At 41.2% G+C, this 21,407-nt stretch overlaps 1 protein-coding gene across 11 annotated transcripts in view; it reads left to right on the forward strand.

The window, feature by feature from the left end:
* PITPNM2 (phosphatidylinositol transfer protein membrane associated 2) overlaps window positions 1-20,993 on the forward strand; it is a 352,986-nt gene extending 331,993 nt beyond the window's left edge. For 8 of the 11 annotated variants that reach the window (XM_075834044.1, XM_075834086.1, XM_075834087.1 and 5 more), the window contains 2 exons: window positions 5,901-6,029; window positions 12,918-20,993. In XM_075834044.1, coding sequence (XP_075690159.1) covers window positions 5,901-6,029; window positions 12,918-13,256 — 468 coding nt within the window. In that variant the 3' untranslated portion in view covers window positions 13,257-20,993. The remainder of the gene's footprint in view (window positions 1-5,900; window positions 6,030-12,917) is intronic. The other 3 variants (XM_075834088.1, XM_075834089.1, XM_075834090.1) reach the window with 1 other exon arrangement.
* Window positions 20,994-21,407: the final 414 nt, after the last annotated feature.

Below are 21,407 nucleotides of genomic sequence, written 5' to 3' on the forward strand. Positions count from 1 at the left end.
TGATCTTAGTTTCATCCGTACAAAGAATGCTGTTCCAGAACTGGGCTGGCCTCTTTAGATGTTGTTTGGCAACGTCTAATCTGGCCTTTCTATTTTTGAGGCTGATTAATGGTTTGCACCTTGCGGTGAACCCTCTGTATTTGCTCTTATGAAGTCTTCTCTTTATGGTAGACTTAGATACTGACGCACCTACTTCCAGGAGTGTTCTTCACTTGGGTAGATGTTGTGAAGGGGTTTTTCTTCACCATAGAAAAGATTCTGTGATCATCCACCACTCTTGTCTTCTGTGGACGTCCAGGCCTTTTGGAGTTCACGAGATCGCCAGTGCACTCTTTATTTTCAAGAATGTACCAAACTGTTGATTTGGCCACTCCTAACATTTGTGCTCTCTCTCTGATGGATTTCTTCATTTTTTTCAGCCTAACGATGGTTTGTTTCACTTGCATTGAGAGCTCCTTTGACCTCATGTGGTGGGTTCACAGCAGCAGCTTCCAAATGAAAATGCCACACCTGGAATCAACTCCAGACCTTTTACCTGCTTAATTGATGATGGATTAACGAGGGAATAGCCCATGCAGCCCATTAAATAGCTTTTGAGATAATTGTCCAATTACCTTTGGATCCTTGAAAAAGAGGCAGCTACATATTAGAGCTGTAATTCCTAAACGTTTCCTCAAATTAAGATGTGAATACCCTCAAATTAAAGCCGAGAGTCTGCACTTTAACCCGTTAGTGACCGGCCCATAGTGTTTCTACGTCGGTCACTAACGGGCCTTATTCCGATAGACTTTTTACGTCGCTGCATCGGAATAAGCAAACAGAGCAGGGAGCTGTCAAATCTCCCTGCTCTCAGCTGCCAGAGGCAGTTGAGGGCTGGGGGAGTCCCTGCTCGACCGGGTGAGATCGATATTAGTATCGATCTCACCAGTTTAACCCCTCAGATGCGGTGCTCAATAGCGTGCACCGCATCTGAGTGGTTTTGGAGAGAGGGAGGGAGCTCCCTCTCATCCCACTGACACCCGGCGATAAGATCGCCGATGTCTGTATTTCCGATGGCAGCCAGGGGCCTAATAAAGGCCCCCAGGTCTGCCTGTAGCGAATGCCTGCTAGGTCATGCCGAAGGGCATGACCTAGCAGATGCATGTCCGTTTTAAACGGACAGGCAGTAATACACTGCAATACAAAAGCATTGCAGTGTATTATAATAGCGATCGGAGAATCGCATATTACAGTGCCCTAGTGGGACTAGTACAAAAGTAAAAAAAAAAGTTTAATAAAGTTTAATTTAAAAAAAATGAAAAACCCACTTTTCCCCTTACAAACTGCTTTACTATTAAAAAACCAAAATAAAGTAAAAAAGTTACGCATATTTGGTATCGCCGCGTCTGTAAGGACCCCGACTATAAATCTATTACATTTATTCATTTTTTCACTGATTTATAATTTAACTTTAACATAAATTGTCCTAGTGCTGAAAGATGCTGAGATTACATGATCTGTGTCATCCCAGCATTGCTCTGTATTCAGATCACATATATACTAGTGATCTAATTGCTGCTGGCCATTAGATCACTATTAGAAGTGGTACGCACACAGAGAAATGCTGGGAAGACATAGATCATCTCCTCCCAACATGCTCCTTGACTCCATGTTACAGTTGGAAACCTGTGACGTCATAGTGGCATCACAGGTTTCTATAGCAACAGCCTGAACGTAAGAAGGAAGCTTTCTGCATTCAGGTTCAAGTACTAAATACACTGCTCACATTGTTTAGTGCTTTTTGGAAGAGAGATCTAATAATTTCAGCACCCTTTGCAGCGCAATCTGCTATTAAAGTTAGGACTGTATATATACATCCTGGCTGTAAGTAGCTTGGATGTATATGTACAGATTAGCGGCGGGAAGGGGTTAAGTTGCTTAATACATATAAGGATTTTTTACAACATATCACTAGCTGGGTGCCCTTTCTGTAACTCCCATAGACTTCAATCCAGAGGGATGCGAGCAAGCACGGCCACCTATCTATAAAATTAAATGGGGAAAGCGGTCACTGAATTGGCAGATGGTGGTCATGGGACCTCTCGTCGTCTCATAAATGAGGATCCCTGTGCACACACATTTTACTATGAAAGCTGTCCATCTTTAAGCAGACCCCCCCCCCCCTTTATTCCGACCCAAAACCACTTTTTAAAGAACATTTTTCCATGGGAACCCCTTTGAAAAGACCACAAATTGGACTTGCACTGTGAATCATCTGAACATTGGTCAGTGCCACATCACCGGACCGGAGAGAGCAGAAGGAGAGTTGCGTGGCATATCAGGGTAGAGAAGCTGTCAGGATCACTCCGCATCATTGGAGGACTAGGAGGGAGGATGTCAGAGAAGGGGAGAGTGCGGCAGGTGTCATTCTGCACTGAACAGCGGTTGCTGAGCAAGGGAGCCTGCAGACTGCAACTGAGGTGTCAAGGTTGTCCGTGAGGGAATATGAAAAGTTGAGCTCTGGGGTCTAAGAATGAGGGGAGCCATGCTAGTGTAGTGTACTATATAAAAAATAAAAGGGGAGCCATGCTGGGGACCAGGAATCCGTGGGGAACCATGCTGGGGACCTAGAGCGGAATATGTTGGGCAACGAGATTTTGAGAGGAACCGTGCTGGGGACCAAAGGGGGAACATGCTTGGCAACAAAATTTAGAGGAGAGGCATGATGGGGACTGGAAATGACAGGGAGGCCATGCTGAGGACTAGGAATGATAGAGGAGCATAGTGAGCAACAACATTTAAAGGGAAGCCATGCTGGGAACCAGAAATGAGAGGGCAACATGCTGAACTACAAGATTTAGAGGGGTGCAATACTGAGGACTAGGAATGAGAGCGGAACCATGCTGGGGACTAAAAATAATGTGGCTATCTTGAACTGGGAAAGGGAGGGGTTACCATGGGGACTGGGAGGGGTCCTCCTATGGTTATGTGTGCGGACAGGAGTGACTTAAGTACCATACCACGGCTGTTTTATTAGTCCTAGTCTGGGCCCGTTATGTGTGATATGCTGATGTGATGCCAAGCACCGCTGCCAGGGGCGTAACTAGGAAAGACTGGGCCCCATAGCAAACTTTTGACTGGGGACCCCCTCCCCTGGGTGTCACACAACCCCCCCCCCTTGTAGATAGTGCCTTTTTTACAGCCCCCCCTGTAGATAACGCCATACAGCCCCCTCTGTAGATGGCGCCATACAGCCCCCTCTGTAGATGGCGCCATACAGCCCCCTCTGTAGATGGCGCCATACAGCCCCCTCTGTAGATGGCGCCATACAGCCCCCTCTGTAGATGGCGCCATACAGCCCCCTCTGTAGGTGGCGCCATACAGCCCCCTCTGTAGGTGGCGCCATACAGCCCCCTCTGTAGGTGGCGCCATACAGCCCCCTCTGTAGGTGGCGCCATACAGCCCCCTCTGTAGATGACTCCATACAGCCCCCTCTGTAGATGACTCCATACAGCCCCCTCTGTAGATGACTCCATACAGCCCCCTCTGTAGATATCTACAAAGGGGGCTGTATGGCGTTATCTATAGGGGGGGCTGTATGGCGCCATCTACAGAGGGGGATGTATGGCGCTATCTACAGGGGGGCTACAGCCATACAGCCCCCCTGTAGCGAACGCCATACAGCCCCTCCCTGTAGCGAACGCCATACAGCCCCGCCCGTGTAGGGAACGCCATACAGCCCCCCCCCCTGTAGGGAACGCCATACAGCGTCCCCAACCCCCCAAAAAAATGCGACCTACAGTGTGAAAAGACATGTATCCCCTATCCACAGGATAGGGGATACATGTGTGATCGCTGGCAGCGATAGGGAGAATGGGGGATCGAAAGTCCCCCAAGTTCTCCATGACTAACCTCTGACTTACGTCGTCTGCGCAGCTCAATAAAAATGAAAAGAGCGCTGGTCACGCATGCGCACAAGCACGACCGGCGCTCCATTCATTTCTACGGAGCTGCCGACACAAACCCCGGAAGTCCGAGGTTTGTGATGGAGAACTTCAGGGGACTTTCAGTCCCCCGTTCTCCCTATCAATGCCAGTGATCACACATGTATCCCCTATCCTGTGGATAGGGGATACATGTCTTTTGTTTAATGGCAGAGCGGGGAAATACCTCCCTGCTCTGCCATAGTGTTTAGTGGCGTCCTGCTGTAGCAGCCATAGCGGCTGCTAGCGGAGCCTCCGGCCATGGTGGGGGCCCGTGCCGGCGGGCGACACGGGCCCCCTCATGCCGCGGGCCCCGTAGCAGCCGCTACAGCTGCTATAGCGGTAGTTACGCCACTGACCGCTGCTATCAAAACCCTCAATACCTACACTTGTCCACAACAGGTTACGATGTATGAGAACTTTCATGCTGTACTACTAGAGAACTTGTCATTAACCACATGATAAAATACATTATTTTATCATTATTTGTTTTTTGTGTGCCGTACTTGTTTTCTTTTTTTTTTTCTCAAATCTGTTTTTATTTGAAATACAAACCGTAACATCATAGAAACAGGGGCACATTAGCCCAAAGTGCAAAGAAATAAAGTTACAATTTCAGTACATGAGATATACATTGCAAATTACGGACACTGTTATACAGGTGTACATTAAAAAAAAATATGGAAAACGGGGGGGGGGGGGGGGGGGGGTCACACAGTGACAATAACGTTTGTAAGCAGCAATTAGTATTAGGAACCATTTCCAATCAAAAACCAATATAATGAAAATATATATATATAAGCAATGAGCATATGTCTAGAGGATCTACCGAATCAAAGCCCCTCCATATGACAATATGTAAACTAGAGTGGGTGGTCTCTATTGTTCCAGAAAGAAACCCACTGCTGCCATAATTTCATATATTTAACATGACTGCCCGTCTCCCAGCTGGCCAACTCTTCCAATCTGGATATCTGATGCACCTTTTCAATCCATTGTCCCATTGTTAGGGGGTCAACAGATCTCCACCGAAGTGGAACCAGCAGTTTCGCCGCTGTAAGTAAGATTGTTGGTAGGTTATGCCTAGAGGGTCGAAACTGCTGGGTAGGGAGCCACAGCAAAATAAATTCTGGAGTCAAGGCAATCGCACCTCCACATATTTTGGAGATATATTCTTGTACCTCCAACCAAAAGGGTTGAATCAGATCACAGTGATACCAAATATGTGACAGAGTACCTGTACCCCTCCACCATCTCTAACAGCTATCGTCTTGAGATAGTCCCATCAATTTTAATTGACATGGCGTCCTGTACCATCTGGACAATGTTTTGAATGAATTCTCTTGGATCTTTATACATCTAGAAAAACCATGTGAGCTTGAAAAAATTCTAGTAATTTCAGATGGCGTAAATTGTACTCCCAATTCCTTTTCCCAAGCAGTCAAATAACAGGACCTAGATGAAGCAGATTGTATCCACAACTGTTTATAAATTTTAGACACTAAACCTTTAGGAAGCTTTGGGAGTATTAAGATATTTTCAAGCCAATTGGCATCCCGTAAGGGGGCTACCTGTCGAGCTGCAAGTCTTCCACACCAGTATTTAAAGGACATTTAGTGTAAAAACGTAGTAGGTTGCGAAGGTGTTTCTAGTAACAGCCCAGTCAATTTAGGCAAACGCAAGTTATCTTTAAAATGTGTTGAGATATATATGTTCTGAAGATTAGTCCAAGGCAAAATTAATGGTATAGGTTTGTTTTGAACACGTACTTGTTTTCTGATTGCTTCAGATGCTTTAAACTGCATTCTGTGTACTGTTTTCTTTGAGAGGACCACCCCCATTTTTTGTGCAATTTTGGGTGGTCGTCTGAAAGATGTTTCACTGTATATAGTGAATTGTAGTTTAAATGATAGTATTTATTTTTGTTTATTTTTACAGATACACATGAAAATCCATGCAGCTTATGGCTCCACAAAAGACATCTCCGTATACAGCGCTATAGGTTTGTCACCAATGCAGATTTTTATAGTAGGCCGACCCACCAAGAAGTTACAACACCAGTGTCAGGTAATAAGCCTGGAACTACTGTACTTAAATTATGTCCATTTTTTCTTTATCACAGACAGGCAATGGAGAAAGCTATTGAAGATTGTAAAAAAGTACACGATACAAAACTGATAGTGTTATGCCTTGTGTATGTCTTAAAGGGGTTGTGCATGACACAGAGATTTGGTGTTCTCTCACTCCCTGCACTAGGCATAACACGGTGTATCAGTGTCCACCGGATTGTTTTTTTTAATTACCAGATGAATATTATTCCACAACATTTGCAGATAAGCAAACTATCCTGTAGTTGGATTATTCATTTCTGATGCCAAAGGTATTCAGCAGAAATTAGGAAAGGCATCTGACTGATTTTTCAAGATCGATTTGTTATCTACTTGATTCATTTTTAGAAGGTAGATGCCAAAAGTAGTGAAACAGCCATAAACTTTTATGAAGTTGTGTATGGATAAGATGCCAAGAGCACTGGTTGCAATCTCTGGTATCCACAGACTAATGAAAATGGAAAATAATATACAAAAAAATGTCTCTACAGGCAACTTATTTCAAATTGATAAACCCCTTATTTATTAAAGTGCCAAACAATTATAATTACCTTACATCTAGGATATTCATGTGCCACTCATATTACTCATAAATGTGTTACCAATAATAGCAATAAGAAAAAAAACTATTTTATAATAATAATGTAAAGATAAAAATGGACGATGTCAAATAAAAATAAAATATGTTGTATTACTGTGATCTAAGATCGCTTTGATAAGAGCTTTATTAAAGGGTTTTTCCATCTTAGACATTTATGGCATATCCTAGCTCTGGGACTGGCACCTATATCGAGAACGGGGGTTTCCCGACCCCGATTTTGCCTGGCGCGGTGGCTGCTGGCCGCTGATTCCAGACAGGTTCTAGTGGATAGAGAGAGTCACGCATGCACATGGCTCTCTCCATTCTGTCCAATGGAAGTTCCAGAAACAGACGAGCAAGTGCTTCTCAGCTGTTTCCGTAATAACCATTCTATTCAATGGGAGTTATGAAAACAGCCTGTCAAGTTTCCGGAACTCCCATTGAACAGAATGAAGAGAGCAGTGCGCATGCGTGAGCCCCGTTCTTGATATAGGTGTGAGTCACAGAGCTGGGACCCGCATCTATCAGACAATTATGGCAAATCTTGTGGCTATGCCATAAATGTCTAAGGTGTGAAAACCCTTTTAACCTAACCACAAGGGCCCCGTGGTAGTTAAAACAACTTTACAAATGCCCCCTTAGACACACATACAGAAACACGTCTATAATATATATGCGTGTGCGTCTGTGTGACTAAGGGAGCATTTGTAATGTTTTAACCTAGCCACGAGGGCCTATATATATATATATATATATATATATATATATATATAATATATATAGAAGAAGAAAATTTGCAGCACTCCAACATGAAAAAAGTGGTGGTTTATTCAATCCAAAACAACTGCTGTTGTTTTGGATTGAATAAACCACCACTTTTTTCATGTTGGAGTGCTGCAAATTTTCTTCTTCTATATATATATATATATATATATATATATATATATATATAGCCTGTTGCCAATAGGCGTGTGGTAGATGCTATGGAACCCTGTAACAACCAGACATTTTTACACAGAAATTAATCAATAGATGTTGCCCCTCTGCATAGTATGTAAATGTTCAAATTTTAAGATAGAATGAGTGCTAGGTTTAACAGTCAATTCAAAGATTGTTGGTGTGCTTTCATAAACGCTATACACTCACCGCTCCAAGCAGGACCTCATGTTCGTTTTCAGTTGCGCAGTCAATGCGGTAGAACACCAAAGCAATTAGTCACCACTGGTTCTATCGTTAACCGACCAGTGAATAGCGACCACGGCATCTAAGTCGTTAGAAGGAGGGGGCACTCCCTCCAACAGTCTATTTGCCCCCCACCTGCAGGCGACGTAATCGTATTGACCCGCAGAATAAAGTTAACGTGTAATTTTTACCACCGTGAAAAACTAAACTCAAAAAACAATGGGGGAATCACTGTTTTTGCACCACACGCAGAACTTTTTCCGGTTTCCCAGTACATTATACGGTACAATAAATGGTGGCGTGAGAAACTGCAACTCGTACCACAAAAATAAAACCCTCATAGAGCTATATCGACAGAAAAATAAAAAAGTTATGGCTTTTTGGAAGGTGGGGAGGAAAAAACGAAAATGACTGCGGCGGCAGGGGGTTAAAGCTGGAATCATCCAATTCCAAATATGTACAGTTTTATGTTTTAGTACTTTTGTAAAATAATAGCTAGTATTCGCGAAAACATTTTTTTATGTTGACGCATTCTGAGAACTAACATTTTTTCCGGGGCAAGTAGTAGATTTCATTGCCACCATTTTGGGCTACAAAGAAGTTATTGATTTTTCATTACATTTTTTTGGGGGAGATTGGAAAACAATGTAATCTGCCATTCTTTTTTTTTTTTTAAATGACATTTGCCATGCATTATAACTTATATGTCATTATTCTATGGCTTGTTGCAAGTGTGGGTATACCTTTTATATGTATTTCTTTTTATGGCTTACTATTTTTACAAATAAAATAATTTTTAATGAAAAAAAGGGATTTGTTTTACTTTGGGCAATATTTATTTATATTACACTTTATTTGTTGGTTTGATGAGTACTTATATAATGCTTTGGAATACGGAGCATGTGTCTATCAGTCAGTGTTTTATGCCTCTTGCATGGACTAATAGATATCTACCGATAGCAGACCTGGGGGCCTTCGTTAGGCCCCCTGCTTCCGTATTAACCCATTGGCACGCTACGATCGTGTTGTGGGGGCACCAATGGGCTGACCGAGGGAGCTCCATCCCTCTGTTAAACTTCTCAGGTGTCGCAGTCATTATTGACAGTCACATCTAAAAGATTAAAAAGACGGGGAGCGGACTTATAATGGACACTCGACTCTGCCAGAACAGGGACCGTTTTTACAGTGCGGCTCTCTATTCTGGCTCAGAGGGGGGTCTTGAGCAGGGTACCCCCCTTTGACATCGATATGGCATATGAACAGGGGTTGTTTTCATGACACAACCCCTTTAAATGGTTGTAATAAAATTTAACAAAGTATTCTGTCACCTTACTATTAATCTTTCATTTGCAATCGCGCAGATCCTAGAAATCCAGGAAACTAGCACATGCGCAGTGCGTTTCAACGGAGGTTGCTGATGGATAGGTCGCGTCACAAGACCCTCCATCTGAAGCCGCTTTCTGGACGGGAGCAACATGCTGTCTGGGGAGAAAAGCTTTGCTAACAGCGTACAGCTTCTAATGAGTATACAGTGCTGTGAAAAAGTTCTTGCCTCCTTCTCAATTTCTTCTATTTTTGCATATTTGTCACACTTGAATATTTCAGATCCACAAACTACTTTTCGAGTGCTGTCATACGCGGCAGATTTTGATGCAGAAATTCCTGCAACAAAATCTGCCGCATGTGACGACACCTTTAAAGCCCCCTGCACACGGGACGGAAATGCTGCGGAATTGTGTCTAAGCAAGATAAATTGTGAATTCGCACTGCAGGTCAATATCCGCACGCGTTTTCTGTGGGTTTTTTTCAGCGTATGGATGAGCTTTGCTCAAATATCATCTACTGTGCCTCTGCTGTAATACACTGCAGGATTTCTGCACGGAAATTCTGGACGGAAACTCCACAGCAATTCCATCCTGTGTGCAGGTTTTATACTTGTATATACTGTAATTATTGAAGGAAAAATGCTGGCCCTACAGCTACTAAATCAACCAGTTAACCAAATTGAATTGACAATTGGGTTCAGTTTCACTAGCCACATTCAGGCAGGATTACTGCCAGACCTGTTGAATCTAAACATCACTTAAGTAGAATATGTCTGGCAATGTGAAGCCAGCTAGGAGGTCGCAAAAAGCAGCACATGATGTCACGATCTAAAGAGATTCAAATACAGATGTGAAACAGTCATTGAAATCTACCAGTCTAGAAAGGGTTACAAAGCCATTGATTGATATGGCTCTGGGACTCCAGCAAACCACAATGAGAGCCATTATCCACAAATAGAGAAAACGTGGAACAGTGGTGAGTGGCCGGCATACCAAAATTTCACCACAAGAATATCAATGACTTATCCAGGAGGTCTCAAAAGAACCGAAACATCTAATGAACTGCAGGCCTCAGTTAACATCAATGTACACGAATTCCACAAGAAGAAAACCGCTGGCCAAAAAGGGTAGCCATGGGAGAGTTGTACTGCGCAAACCATTACTGACTAAAAAGAAGACAAAGGCTTGTCTCGCATTTGTCGAAAAACATTTAGATGACCACCAAGATAATAATCTGTGGACTGATTTCGGAAGACGTGAGTTTTGTTACATTTGGCGTAACACTAACGCCGCAATTCACCATAATGCATGCGCTACAATGCGCAAAAATTTCTGCAACTGAAAATCAGTTACATTCACCTCAAAGGGGTTGTTTCTGCAGAAAATACTAAATCTGCAGCGTGTGCAGGGGACCGAGGATTGGATTCACACAGAACGGAAATGCTGCTCTTTTTCTGCTGTGTTCCGTTTTGCTCCGGATTTCCCCAATTCTATATTGAAAAAGGGTGATATCCGGAGTGAACATATTAAAATCCGGAAAATGTTCAGCAGCGTGTGATTTAGATTTGTTCATATCCCATCCACATGGCTGGGACTATGCAGCATTTCCGTCCCATGTGAATCCACCCTAAGAACATCATATCAACAGTCAAACCTGGTGGTGGTAGTGTGTGACGGTCTGGGGCTGCTTTGCTTTTACAGAACCTTGTCGACTTGTCATAATTAATGGAACCATGTATTCTGATCTCAACCAAAAAATCCTCAAGTGTAACAAATATGCAAAAATCAAATAAATTAGGAAACCCTTTTACACAGGACTGCAGCTGCTGCCACTAAAAGGCAGACACTAAAGTCCCTTTCACACGTGCCAATTATTGGGCAAATGAGCGTTCACAGAACACTCAATCCCGATAATTGCCCAGGGCAACGATCAGTCGATAAACTAGCAAACGCTCGTTAATCAGCTGATCATATCGTTTTAAATACTGAGACTATTATCGTTGTCGGCAGCACATCTCCCTGTGTGAACAGGGAGATGCGCTGCCGACATGATGATAATGTGTGGGGACGTGCGATCTGAGTAATGAGTGCTCGTCCCCATACTCGCTCCTTGTGAAAGGAGCAAACGAGTGCCCAGGTTGGAACATGTAATAGCACCTTAAGTAAAAAGCTTTAGCTCCTCCTATCAGATATATCCTTTCTGCAGGTAATGAGCTAAGCCAGTTTAGTTCAAAAACAGTAGAAGAAGAAATGTAGTAACAAGAATAGTGAAAGACCAATAATTTATTTAAGAAAACTCATTTATTTAATTTGTTTTACACCCTGTTACATTTTATTGTGGAATAGGAAGCAGGTGGTTTGTTAACAAGGAGAATTAAAGAGGCTCTGTCACCACATTATAAGTGGCCTATCTTGTACCTAATGTGATCGGCACTGTAATGTAGATTACAGCAGTGTTTTTTATTTAGAAAAACGTTCATTTTTGACGGAGTTATGACCTATATTAGATTTATGCTAATGAGTTTCTCAATGGACAACTGGGCGTGTTTTACTTTTTGACCAAGTGGGCGTTGTACAGAGGAGTGTATGACGCTGACCAATCAGTGACTAATCAGCGTCATACACTCCTCTCCATTCATTTACACTGCAGATTGCAGTAATGTTATAGTGTGTTTGTGGCTGCACATAACGATATAGCTATATTGCTGTGTCCTGACAATGAATATACATTACCTCCAGCCAGGACGTGATGTGTATTCAGAATCCTGACCACTTCTCTGTGAGTTACAGCACAGCAGGCGTAGTCTCGCGAGATTACGCTGTAAACTGTCATTTACAGCAAGATCTCACTGTGCTGTAAATCACAGAGACGTGCAGAGAAGTGGTCAGGATTCTGAATACACATCCCGTCCTGGCTGGAGGTAATGTGTATTCATTGTCAGGACACTGCAGTAATGTTATAGTGTGTTTATGTGGCTGCACATAGCGATATAGCTATATCGCTATGTGCTGTGTAAATGAATGGAGAGAAGTGTATGACACTGATTGGTCACTGATTGGTCAGAATCATACACTTCTCTCCATAACGCCCACTTGGTCAAAAAGTAAAACACGCCCAGTTGTCCATTGACAAACTCATTAGCATAAAGCTAATAAAGGTCAGAACTCCGTCAAAAATGATAGTTTTTCTAAATAAAAAACACTGCTGTAATCTACATTACGGCGCCGATCACATCATGTACAATATAGGGCACTTATAATGTGGTGACAGAGCCTCTTTAAGCAGCAGAAAGAAAACAAGGAATCCTTGACGGGTGAGCTAAGGTGATGGGGGAGACAGTGCACATAAGGGGGGGGGGGGGGTGAAATATAGTGTATATTAAAGAAGCAGTCTGGCTAATTTACCCCTCTACCTCACTTGAATATCTGATTAAGTGAAAGATAGTGTAGAAGGGGGGGGGGGTAAATCAGTAGGAGTGTTTTAAAGGTGTCATCCCTTGAATAACTTTCTTACCAAAAGTACATATATTCTGTTAATAATTTTCTAAAGTAAATTGCAGTGTTCCTAGCATACAAAAATACCTTTCTCATCTTTTTTTTTTCTACCCTGCGCCCCTTTGGTGCCGCTGCTAATCTGTGCTGCTTTTGGTGCAAACATTTTGTTTCATTTGGGAAAAGGGGCAAAACTAAGGAAGTCTTAAGGAACAAATATACGATTTTAGGTAATCATTGCCTTTACTAACGTGTATTATTCTTGCAGTTTATCACTGAGGGCTATGCTTCTCACCTTGCCCAACTGGAATACAGCCACCGATCACGGCCTGCCAAGAATACCAACAGGATAGCACTGCGGAAGGGAAGTTTCTGTCTTCCTGGTCAAACAGATTTTCTGAGGAAGAGGAATCACTTGCTTCGTACTATCTCATCACAACCCACTGGTAGCAGCAACCACAAACCGGAGAGAACACAAAGTCAGTCTGAGAGTGACCGGGATCGGGAAAAGGAACGTAGCCAAAGAAGTATGAGTATTGCAGCAGGATGCTGGGGCAGGAGTGCAGCCAACCCCAAGCTGGAAGCTGGCGTTTTAAGTCAGAAGTGAGCCTCCATATTTTTGTGCGTTAGCTCTGGTCAGGTTAAAGGTAGGGGTGGTGACAAAAATTGTTGGAGGCACAACTTTATTGGAGACAGCGTTCACAAAATGGTGCTACTACATAACAACAATAGCAGAGCTGGTGACCAAGTGTTGAACTGCAGGCCTTAAAAGGGTAGTTATGCCCAGGAGATAATTACCCGAAAACCACAGAGGGAGCAAATCAAATTCAAAAGTAGCCCAATGTTTTTATTTATTTTTATTCTTTTAAAGCAGGTTCAAAGACTTCTAGGTGTAAATACGTGCCTCCTATACCTTAGCCATTTCTGAATTGTTACTGAAGAATGCACAACACGCGTCCGGTTAAGTAATGAAAAGGGATAGTACATTCACCTAAAAGCTTGAAAGTCTGTTAAATTCTCAAGAAGAGGTAGCCTCCACAGAATAAGTGGTCAACGGAGACCAGTTGACCTCAGTCCTGCCCTTGTTGGCTTTCTGTCTTGCAAACTAAGGCACAACAAATTAATAAACGGAAACCTTTCATATTTTTTTTGCGGGAAAAGAAGGAAAACGCTTTTTACGCAATGACACTATTTCAGAATCTATGACAGTCTGCCTAGCTCATTTCAATATGTTGTGGACCTATCTAAAGAACACATTTATAACAAGATGTGACAGTACTTTGCAGGTATACCTTGCTAATCAGAGGACGTCCAAACCAGTAACCGAAGTCCATTTGTATCTAAAGTTCTTAAGATTCTGTAAATTGTCCAGTTTGCTGCTTTTGCGTGTAGTTGCTCAACTGTACAACCTCATTGTTTTCTTTGCACTGATAATTTTTAGATTGGAGATCTGTTACCATCTCATGTAGCTACACATTCTTGTCTGTAGTGCATGGTAATTGAAATATTGCTAATCCAGGAGATAGATATTATTACTATTTTTTGTTTTTTTTGTGTGCGGTTATATCACATGGTATGCAGAATTAAAGCAGGGTGCCAAAAAAATAAAAAATTAATGTAAGGTAGAAACTAAAAGGCCATATCTCAATTTCCTCATCTCCACTAATAACAAGTGGGACACTAGGAACAGATGGAACCCCAATACATCTACTCCCTCCAATGCTGAAAGAAGAAGGTTCCAAAATGGCAAATATGTTTTCATACCACTTATTTACTTAGACCGATCAACCACTTTACACATAAAATGACGTTGCAGAGTACAGTATAGGAAATTATTGTACACACTTTAGCACTGTAAAATTTTCCTAATTGTCCCCTATAGAGGTGAACAGAAGCCAAAAAGGTAATTCTTTAAATTGATTAAACAAAGTGCGTGTGCGTGCACAATGAGCATTCTAATTTTTTTTTTTGCTGTTTACTCTGCCCTCGGAGTTGTTGTTGCTGCCCTGGCTTCACAGGGAATACATTGTAATGCCAGTTTACGTTTGTTTAAATTTATGGAGAGTAGGTTGCACTGTTTGCCTGCATGTATAGACCGCCTCAACTTTCACTTTTGTTCCCAATATTACGTAAACCCTAATTTGATATTAAAAACATGCATATTACACATTATAGTACAGATTTACCTGTGGTTCCATTGATTCCCACCCCACCCCCCAAAAAAAAGTTTTATTTTTACAAATATTATGTACCTTTTATATTTCTATAATTGTTAGAAATTTGAGGATACCTTTTGCACGGCCATAGTCATTTTAAGAGCGATTTCTAATATACCACTTCCAATATAAAGCACAATCAATATTGTGTATTATCAGCTGTTCGCCAATAGGCTTTGGCTATACAACAGTGACTATGGAGGTCTTAGGATACATCTTACTGCAGGTCACTGCCAAACAAAATAAAATTCATCCTTAACTGGGCACGTTACACCTATACAACACAAATCGGTATAAAGAATTAGATATGGCCTTTCAAATGGTGAATGCGAGAAACATGAAAAATGCACAAAGGGAGGAAATGTATGTAAATTTATTGTTATGTTCAAGGGATGATAAACTATTGTGTGTAGATATTGTACAACATACAATGTAAATGTTCAGAAAAGTGGTTATATAAAAGTGAAAGTTATTTATTTATGTAGAAAATGTCTAGGGTGGGGGTGATCCTCCGGGTTTTTAATGAATATTTAAAAAAATAAAAAGTAGCTTTTTGTTTTCAGGCATTATGTACAAAGCAATTAAATTAAAGGACCAAGTATAATGTAATAGTCATTTGCATAAGTGCAATATTTTAGATTCCTCCTCATTGCTACATATTTCCCATGTAGAATTGACAATCATACTCTGTATATCTTCATATATTCACTCTTTGTTAAGCTTTCTCAAAACATTCTGCCTTTCCTAAATGTGGGTTTTTGGATATATGCCACGCGGAAATAACTGAAAAAATAAATAAAATACATATATATATATATATATATTATAAATTGACTGCAATAATATCAGACGGTGTAGAAAAAGTGTGTTTGTTCTATGAGATTCCACCATGAAGTATTTAGGAACGAGAAGTCCAGCACCTCATTACTTGTTAGATTATGTGATTACCATGTTAGTTTGTATTTATTTTCCAAAAGCAATAGTGAAAATCAGCTTCTAAATAGGGTTGGGGCCTGCTCACGCTGAAATAGCTGTGTGTGTCGTGACCATGCCTATTCTTTATCGGTTTGAAATGGCTATTATTATTTTTTATCTGTTGCTTCAGAAAGCCTAACCACAGCCTGTCTATTTCTCCTATAAGACGTTGTATCCTTTGATTCAACATCTTCGTCTCAAATAACCAAAAAGAAATAAAAAATATACGTTTACAATGTTAGAAAATACAATAAATGAAAACCAGAAGTTATCTCACCGTCCAGATTCCAACCCTTTAGCTAGCTGTTGTAGACCCCAGTAGCATTGATGAAGATAAATGAAACTTGCCTCCCGTGTATAGGATCCTGCACTTTCTCAAGCCCGGACAGAAAGGTATTTTACCTTTGCTGCATTTCCTAGAAGCTCCAGTAGCCTTACATTTCTCGTATTATCGCCAGGAGTATAATCTATTCTAGACTGTCGGTTTTCTATGTAATAATAATTTATTTATAAAGAGTTATTTGTTGGGGATAACAGTAACAGTTGGTGTGCAGACGTACAAGAGACTTGCACATGACTATGAACTCTTCCAAATGTCTGTCTGCTGCTACCTGGTTTTCATTTTTTGTATTACTTTGGTGTGTGTACAAATACTATTTTGCTTGTATGTGTGTGTTGTTTTAGGCCTCTGTGCGTTCTGTACAGTACCCATTGTACGTTACACAGATTAAAGATTTGGGAAGGCTCTTGGATTGTATCTTTTTTTTTTTTTTTGAAACGCCGATAAAAGTGAAATATTCTGTACTGTAAAGGAAAGTTGTTCTTGGAATGCACTACAAAAATGAACAAACTAGATATGTAGCATTACAGTAGCTTTTAGAACATTTCAGGAAAATTCAAGAGAATGTGGTAAACTCAGGTACAGGTATTGACTGATGTCGTATTTCGTTATCTCGTAATTGCAGCAGATTTTCCGTCCGGATTTGCGGGTGGAAAATCCGCAGCATATTACAGTAGCAGCAAAGTAGATAAGATTTTACAAATCTCATCCACACACTGCGGACGACTTCTGTGCAGATTTTTTAATCTGCAGCATGTCAATTTATGCTGTTGAAATGATTGCGCTAGTGTTGCAGATTTTCTCTACTAAAACTCTGCAACAAATGGCAAATGCAGCTATTTCACACCAAAAATCACAACTATAAAAAAAATTCCACTTAAAAAAACCCCAACATATTTCCCTGTCGCTCCCGTAGCAACGTGCCCATAGTCCCCTGGCTGGTCTTCGTTGAACCGGCCTCCTGGAATAACATTTTGTCTAATGTGACCACTGAAGCCAATCACATGCTGCAGCGTCACATGGGATGAGACACAAAACGGATTGAGGCAGCACCAGCTATACGTCAATAGAATGCAAGTACGCTGTAGCGGGTTAATCCTCAATCCCAACCATAAAATCCAAGAAAAAAAGTAGCAACAGCATCCTTCCTTCAAAGAAGTCTCATTGTGCCTAAAAATGCATACAGAAGTATAGCAGCAACATCGACCCAATCTAGTAGCAGGGTCTTTTTTTTTTTTTTAAAGTCTCTTTATTGTGCCCAAAAATTATGCCTTCGCTACATGGTACGAGACATCATCCTAGGAGGCTGACTCGACAGAGACCAGCCAATGGGAGCTGGGCTGGGTTGCTAGAAGAGTGCCAGGGCAGATGAGTACGGTCCCCCCTCCTTCTTCAGGGCAGTGGCAAATCCGCATTAAATCATGTTTGAAAATCTTCACCAAATCAGATGGACTTTCTCCTGGAATTCTGGATCGGCAGCAAATAAGACCCATGTGAACTTACCCTTAAGGTTTTTCTGCAGTGTCTGTATGAGCTTTTTAAATATCAATCACTTTGCTGCTGAAGATTTTCCAGCCGCAAATCCAGACGGAAAATGCACAACAATTATGCTGTGTGGGAACATAACCTTAAAGTTGTTGTTATGTCCCCACGGACCAACTTTTTCATATAGTAGACACTAAGGGTTTCGCTCCCGCTGTAGCCACTGCAGGGGACGTATAGTATTACAGTGTGGCCATTCAGACAAATGCCATCTGGCTCGGGTCCACCAGAGCGAAAGCCACTGCTGGTTCCCATTTTAGTGGTTTCTCAACAATAATAACAAGAATGCAAATCTGCTAGTTTTTATGCATATTATAAAGTTTTCATTTGTCAGTTCAGTTTCTGCCTCAGCTATTTGTTTTATGTATAAAAATGCATTTTACATCTGTGTTTCTCAATCCCTGGTCAGGAGTATGCTTACCGTACTTGTTTTATGCTCCTCCTTAGACGAAGTAAGAACATGAGAAGTACTTTAATTGTCAATGTGCTGTAAATAATGTAAAAAACATATGCAAAGATGCGGTAACATTTCACCTACACATTGCAACTAATTTCCAGTGAATACAGGGCCTGCAACAGTTGTAATGCTATGAGCAGAAACTGCCAACTCCTAAAGTACCGGTCTTTCAGATGACACGTGGAAAACCATTAAAATGTATCATCAATTTAAGTTATTCCCCACATAAATAAGTGGAGTAGTTCCAGTGAATACTACAGGGTCAAATTTGTAAATGGCCATGCGCCATCAGCTGGCAAGCCCAAGAACTTCCCAAATCTACAGGTAAAAAAATAAAAATATATATTATTCTCCAACCTAACAGAACCTTTTTCGTTAGTTGGCATTTAGCCTCTGGAATAGTCTTGGTTTTTTGCAGCAAATAATTATTCATTCCTGTCAATGACTGGGTTAAATTTGAACACAGACATTTATCTAATAATCTACATTTCACATAGAAATCAGACAATGAGCTTAGATCAAAACATGTAAACCTATGTATTGTTGATTACAATATAAAGATATGTAAGTTGGTATAATAAGAATCTGCATATACACAAAAGGTATCTAAAATAAAGAGAATAAAAAGCACATTTAAAGCAGATTGTGTCAGGTTTCCAGGCTACTTTTATCTGAGAGGCAGCATTGGAAACCTGACAAATCTGCGATAAAAGCAGACCATGAATTAAAGGTGTATTTATGACATACCCACAGGAGATGTCATAAGGGTCCACCTCTGGCACTCCCATACTACCTTCTGCCGCTGGGCTCAGAGGTGGCCAGGTTTTTTTTTTATTTCCTCCCCTGGAAACAGCCAAACACATTTTACTAAGCGGTTTATGGAACTCCCATAGAAGTGAAGGGGAGTTACAGAAACAACATAGCACAGCAAGCTACACTTGTTCTGAAGCTCCTGAGTTCCGGAAACGATGTAGGTTGCTGTGCTACGCTGTTTCCGTAACTCGCATTTAGCACAGCAAGCTTGGCTGTTTCTGTACTCCTGACCACCTTGTAACAGTGGCCAGAAGCAGTAGATAGGGTCAGGAGGACCCATTCTAGAGATAGAGGTGGGACCCGCATCTATCAGACATTTATGCCATATCCTGTGACTCTCGTATAAGTGTCCAATATAGAAATACCCCTTTAAAGGTACAAAAAAAAATATATAAAAATAGCGAATGCATTTAGTACAAGATTATTTTGGTCTCTACAGCAACTCTGTACTGATGTTAAATAGTTGTGTGAAAAACGTAAGTGATATTTCATTGCTTAGCTAATAAAAGTGTAATTGCAGTTGTGGTGAAAAGCCTTTTCAAACAAGTTTCACAAATAACGGACAGGATAGTACAACATTTAACGTCATACACAGTGATTCTTTATGAAGGGGCAACAGCTTAACTCTGAGCTGAAATAGCCGACATCCTATGGCCAAGAGTGACGCAGTTTCCGGAAGGCAGCAGACAGTGTCAAACCTGGATGTATGACCAGGACACATGTTTCCTGCGTGTAATAAATTTAAAGTGAATCACTTAGAAAGTTTAACAATGACAGGAAGGACGGCCTGAATTCAAAGCTTCATTTGTAAACCAGCCTGAAGAAGGAGCCTTTGTGCTCCAGAATGCTGCAATTATTGTTTTTCTAGTTAGGCAATAAAGGTAGAATTCTTGTGAGCTGCCGCCATGTGTAAACAGTTTGGCCAAGGTGACCGTTAATAGTTAAGAAGATATTTCTCTGCAGCACATTGCCCTCAGTCAGCAGTTCTTCATGCAGAGTCACATAATGAGTTGATGACAGACTCCGCTTCATCCTGCCAAGACATGAGCGTAACGGATCTTCCAGCTGAAAGGCGGCGGGCTGATTGTTTGACAGAAAACACATCATCAAACCATCAGTGTCACTAGAGGTGACCAGACGTCTTCCTTCAATCACGTTTCCAGCCGGTACAGGCTCTTACACTTTTTTTTTTCTGCCTCGTGCGGTCATCAGTTTTTAAATGATATTGCATCACGTATTTAATTTTAAACGAAATCTGTGAGTCTGTTGAATTTTAAAAGCAGAGATTTTTTTTTCAGACTATGGCCAGCTGGTTAATCTGGTGAGTCCTGTTGTTGCAGTGAGAGTTGGGCATCATAACAGCTGATCTGCGTGCCCAGAGACTGTATAGCAGCAGTCATTCCCGCACTCTACAACACCATATTAAATAGATATGAAGACATTAGCTCCGCACTATGGCATGAGAAAGAACAGGGCACCATTTTTTTTTTTCTTTGTCTATACCAATGGATGGCAGAAGAAGAAAAAACCCTCCGTATGCCCAAGCGTTCATGCAGAGGTGCAGTAGGGCCCCATATTACAGGCGCTTAATTGCAGTGTAAATCTAATGGATGCCATGAACTACAATCTATGACAGAATTATGGCACGTTTTGCTTAGTAAATGTCTCTGAACTCCACCAAACCTCTATCTGTTCTATTGCTAGATTCTATATACAACTATATGGAGCGTAATATATAATGCTTCTTTACACGGAGGTGCTTGGACTAGATCTGTTCAGGCTTGCAGTTGCTCCTTTACCACAATCAATGTCATATTTTCTGCCCAGTCACCTGTTCATGTTTCCTCAGACAGACCGCACAAAGCATTGTGAACGCAGGCTTGGAGCTATTCACACAGTTCTCTTCGTTCTTTAACATGATATATACTATGTAAAATATTGAGCATTTGCACGCTGTGTATACTGTACAACTTTGCCTTCAGTGTTCTTTCAATAAAAAACATATGTGCTTTTATAAATTGTTCTTTTCATGCTTTCTAAAGCCCTGATTTGGTTATTTACCATTGCCCAAATGTTTTACAAAACAGGAAGGCAGCCCAGGAAACGTTGAGAGAAGTGAAATCATTACTAATCATCATCAGATATAGGCGAGAAGTAATCATTTGTTACTGCAGGAAAACTGGTGTCCGCTTGTGGTAGTTCTCATAAATGCCTGATAAAATACCCACTATTCATACAATTCTTTACATTTACAAAATAAAGAATGGACTTCCTATGACATCACCACCACACATATAAATGTGTTATGAGTAGCGGTCACATGACAAGACGACCATGCATGGAAAACAATTGGCGTTACTAGGACAACCCCAGAGCAAGTGCATTATTGCAGGAGTGTAGCAGGTACCGATCCTT

This window comes from Rhinoderma darwinii, chromosome 1 (assembly GCF_050947455.1).
Source record: "Rhinoderma darwinii isolate aRhiDar2 chromosome 1, aRhiDar2.hap1, whole genome shotgun sequence".
In the NCBI taxonomy this organism is placed as follows: domain Eukaryota; kingdom Metazoa; phylum Chordata; class Amphibia; order Anura; family Rhinodermatidae; genus Rhinoderma; species Rhinoderma darwinii.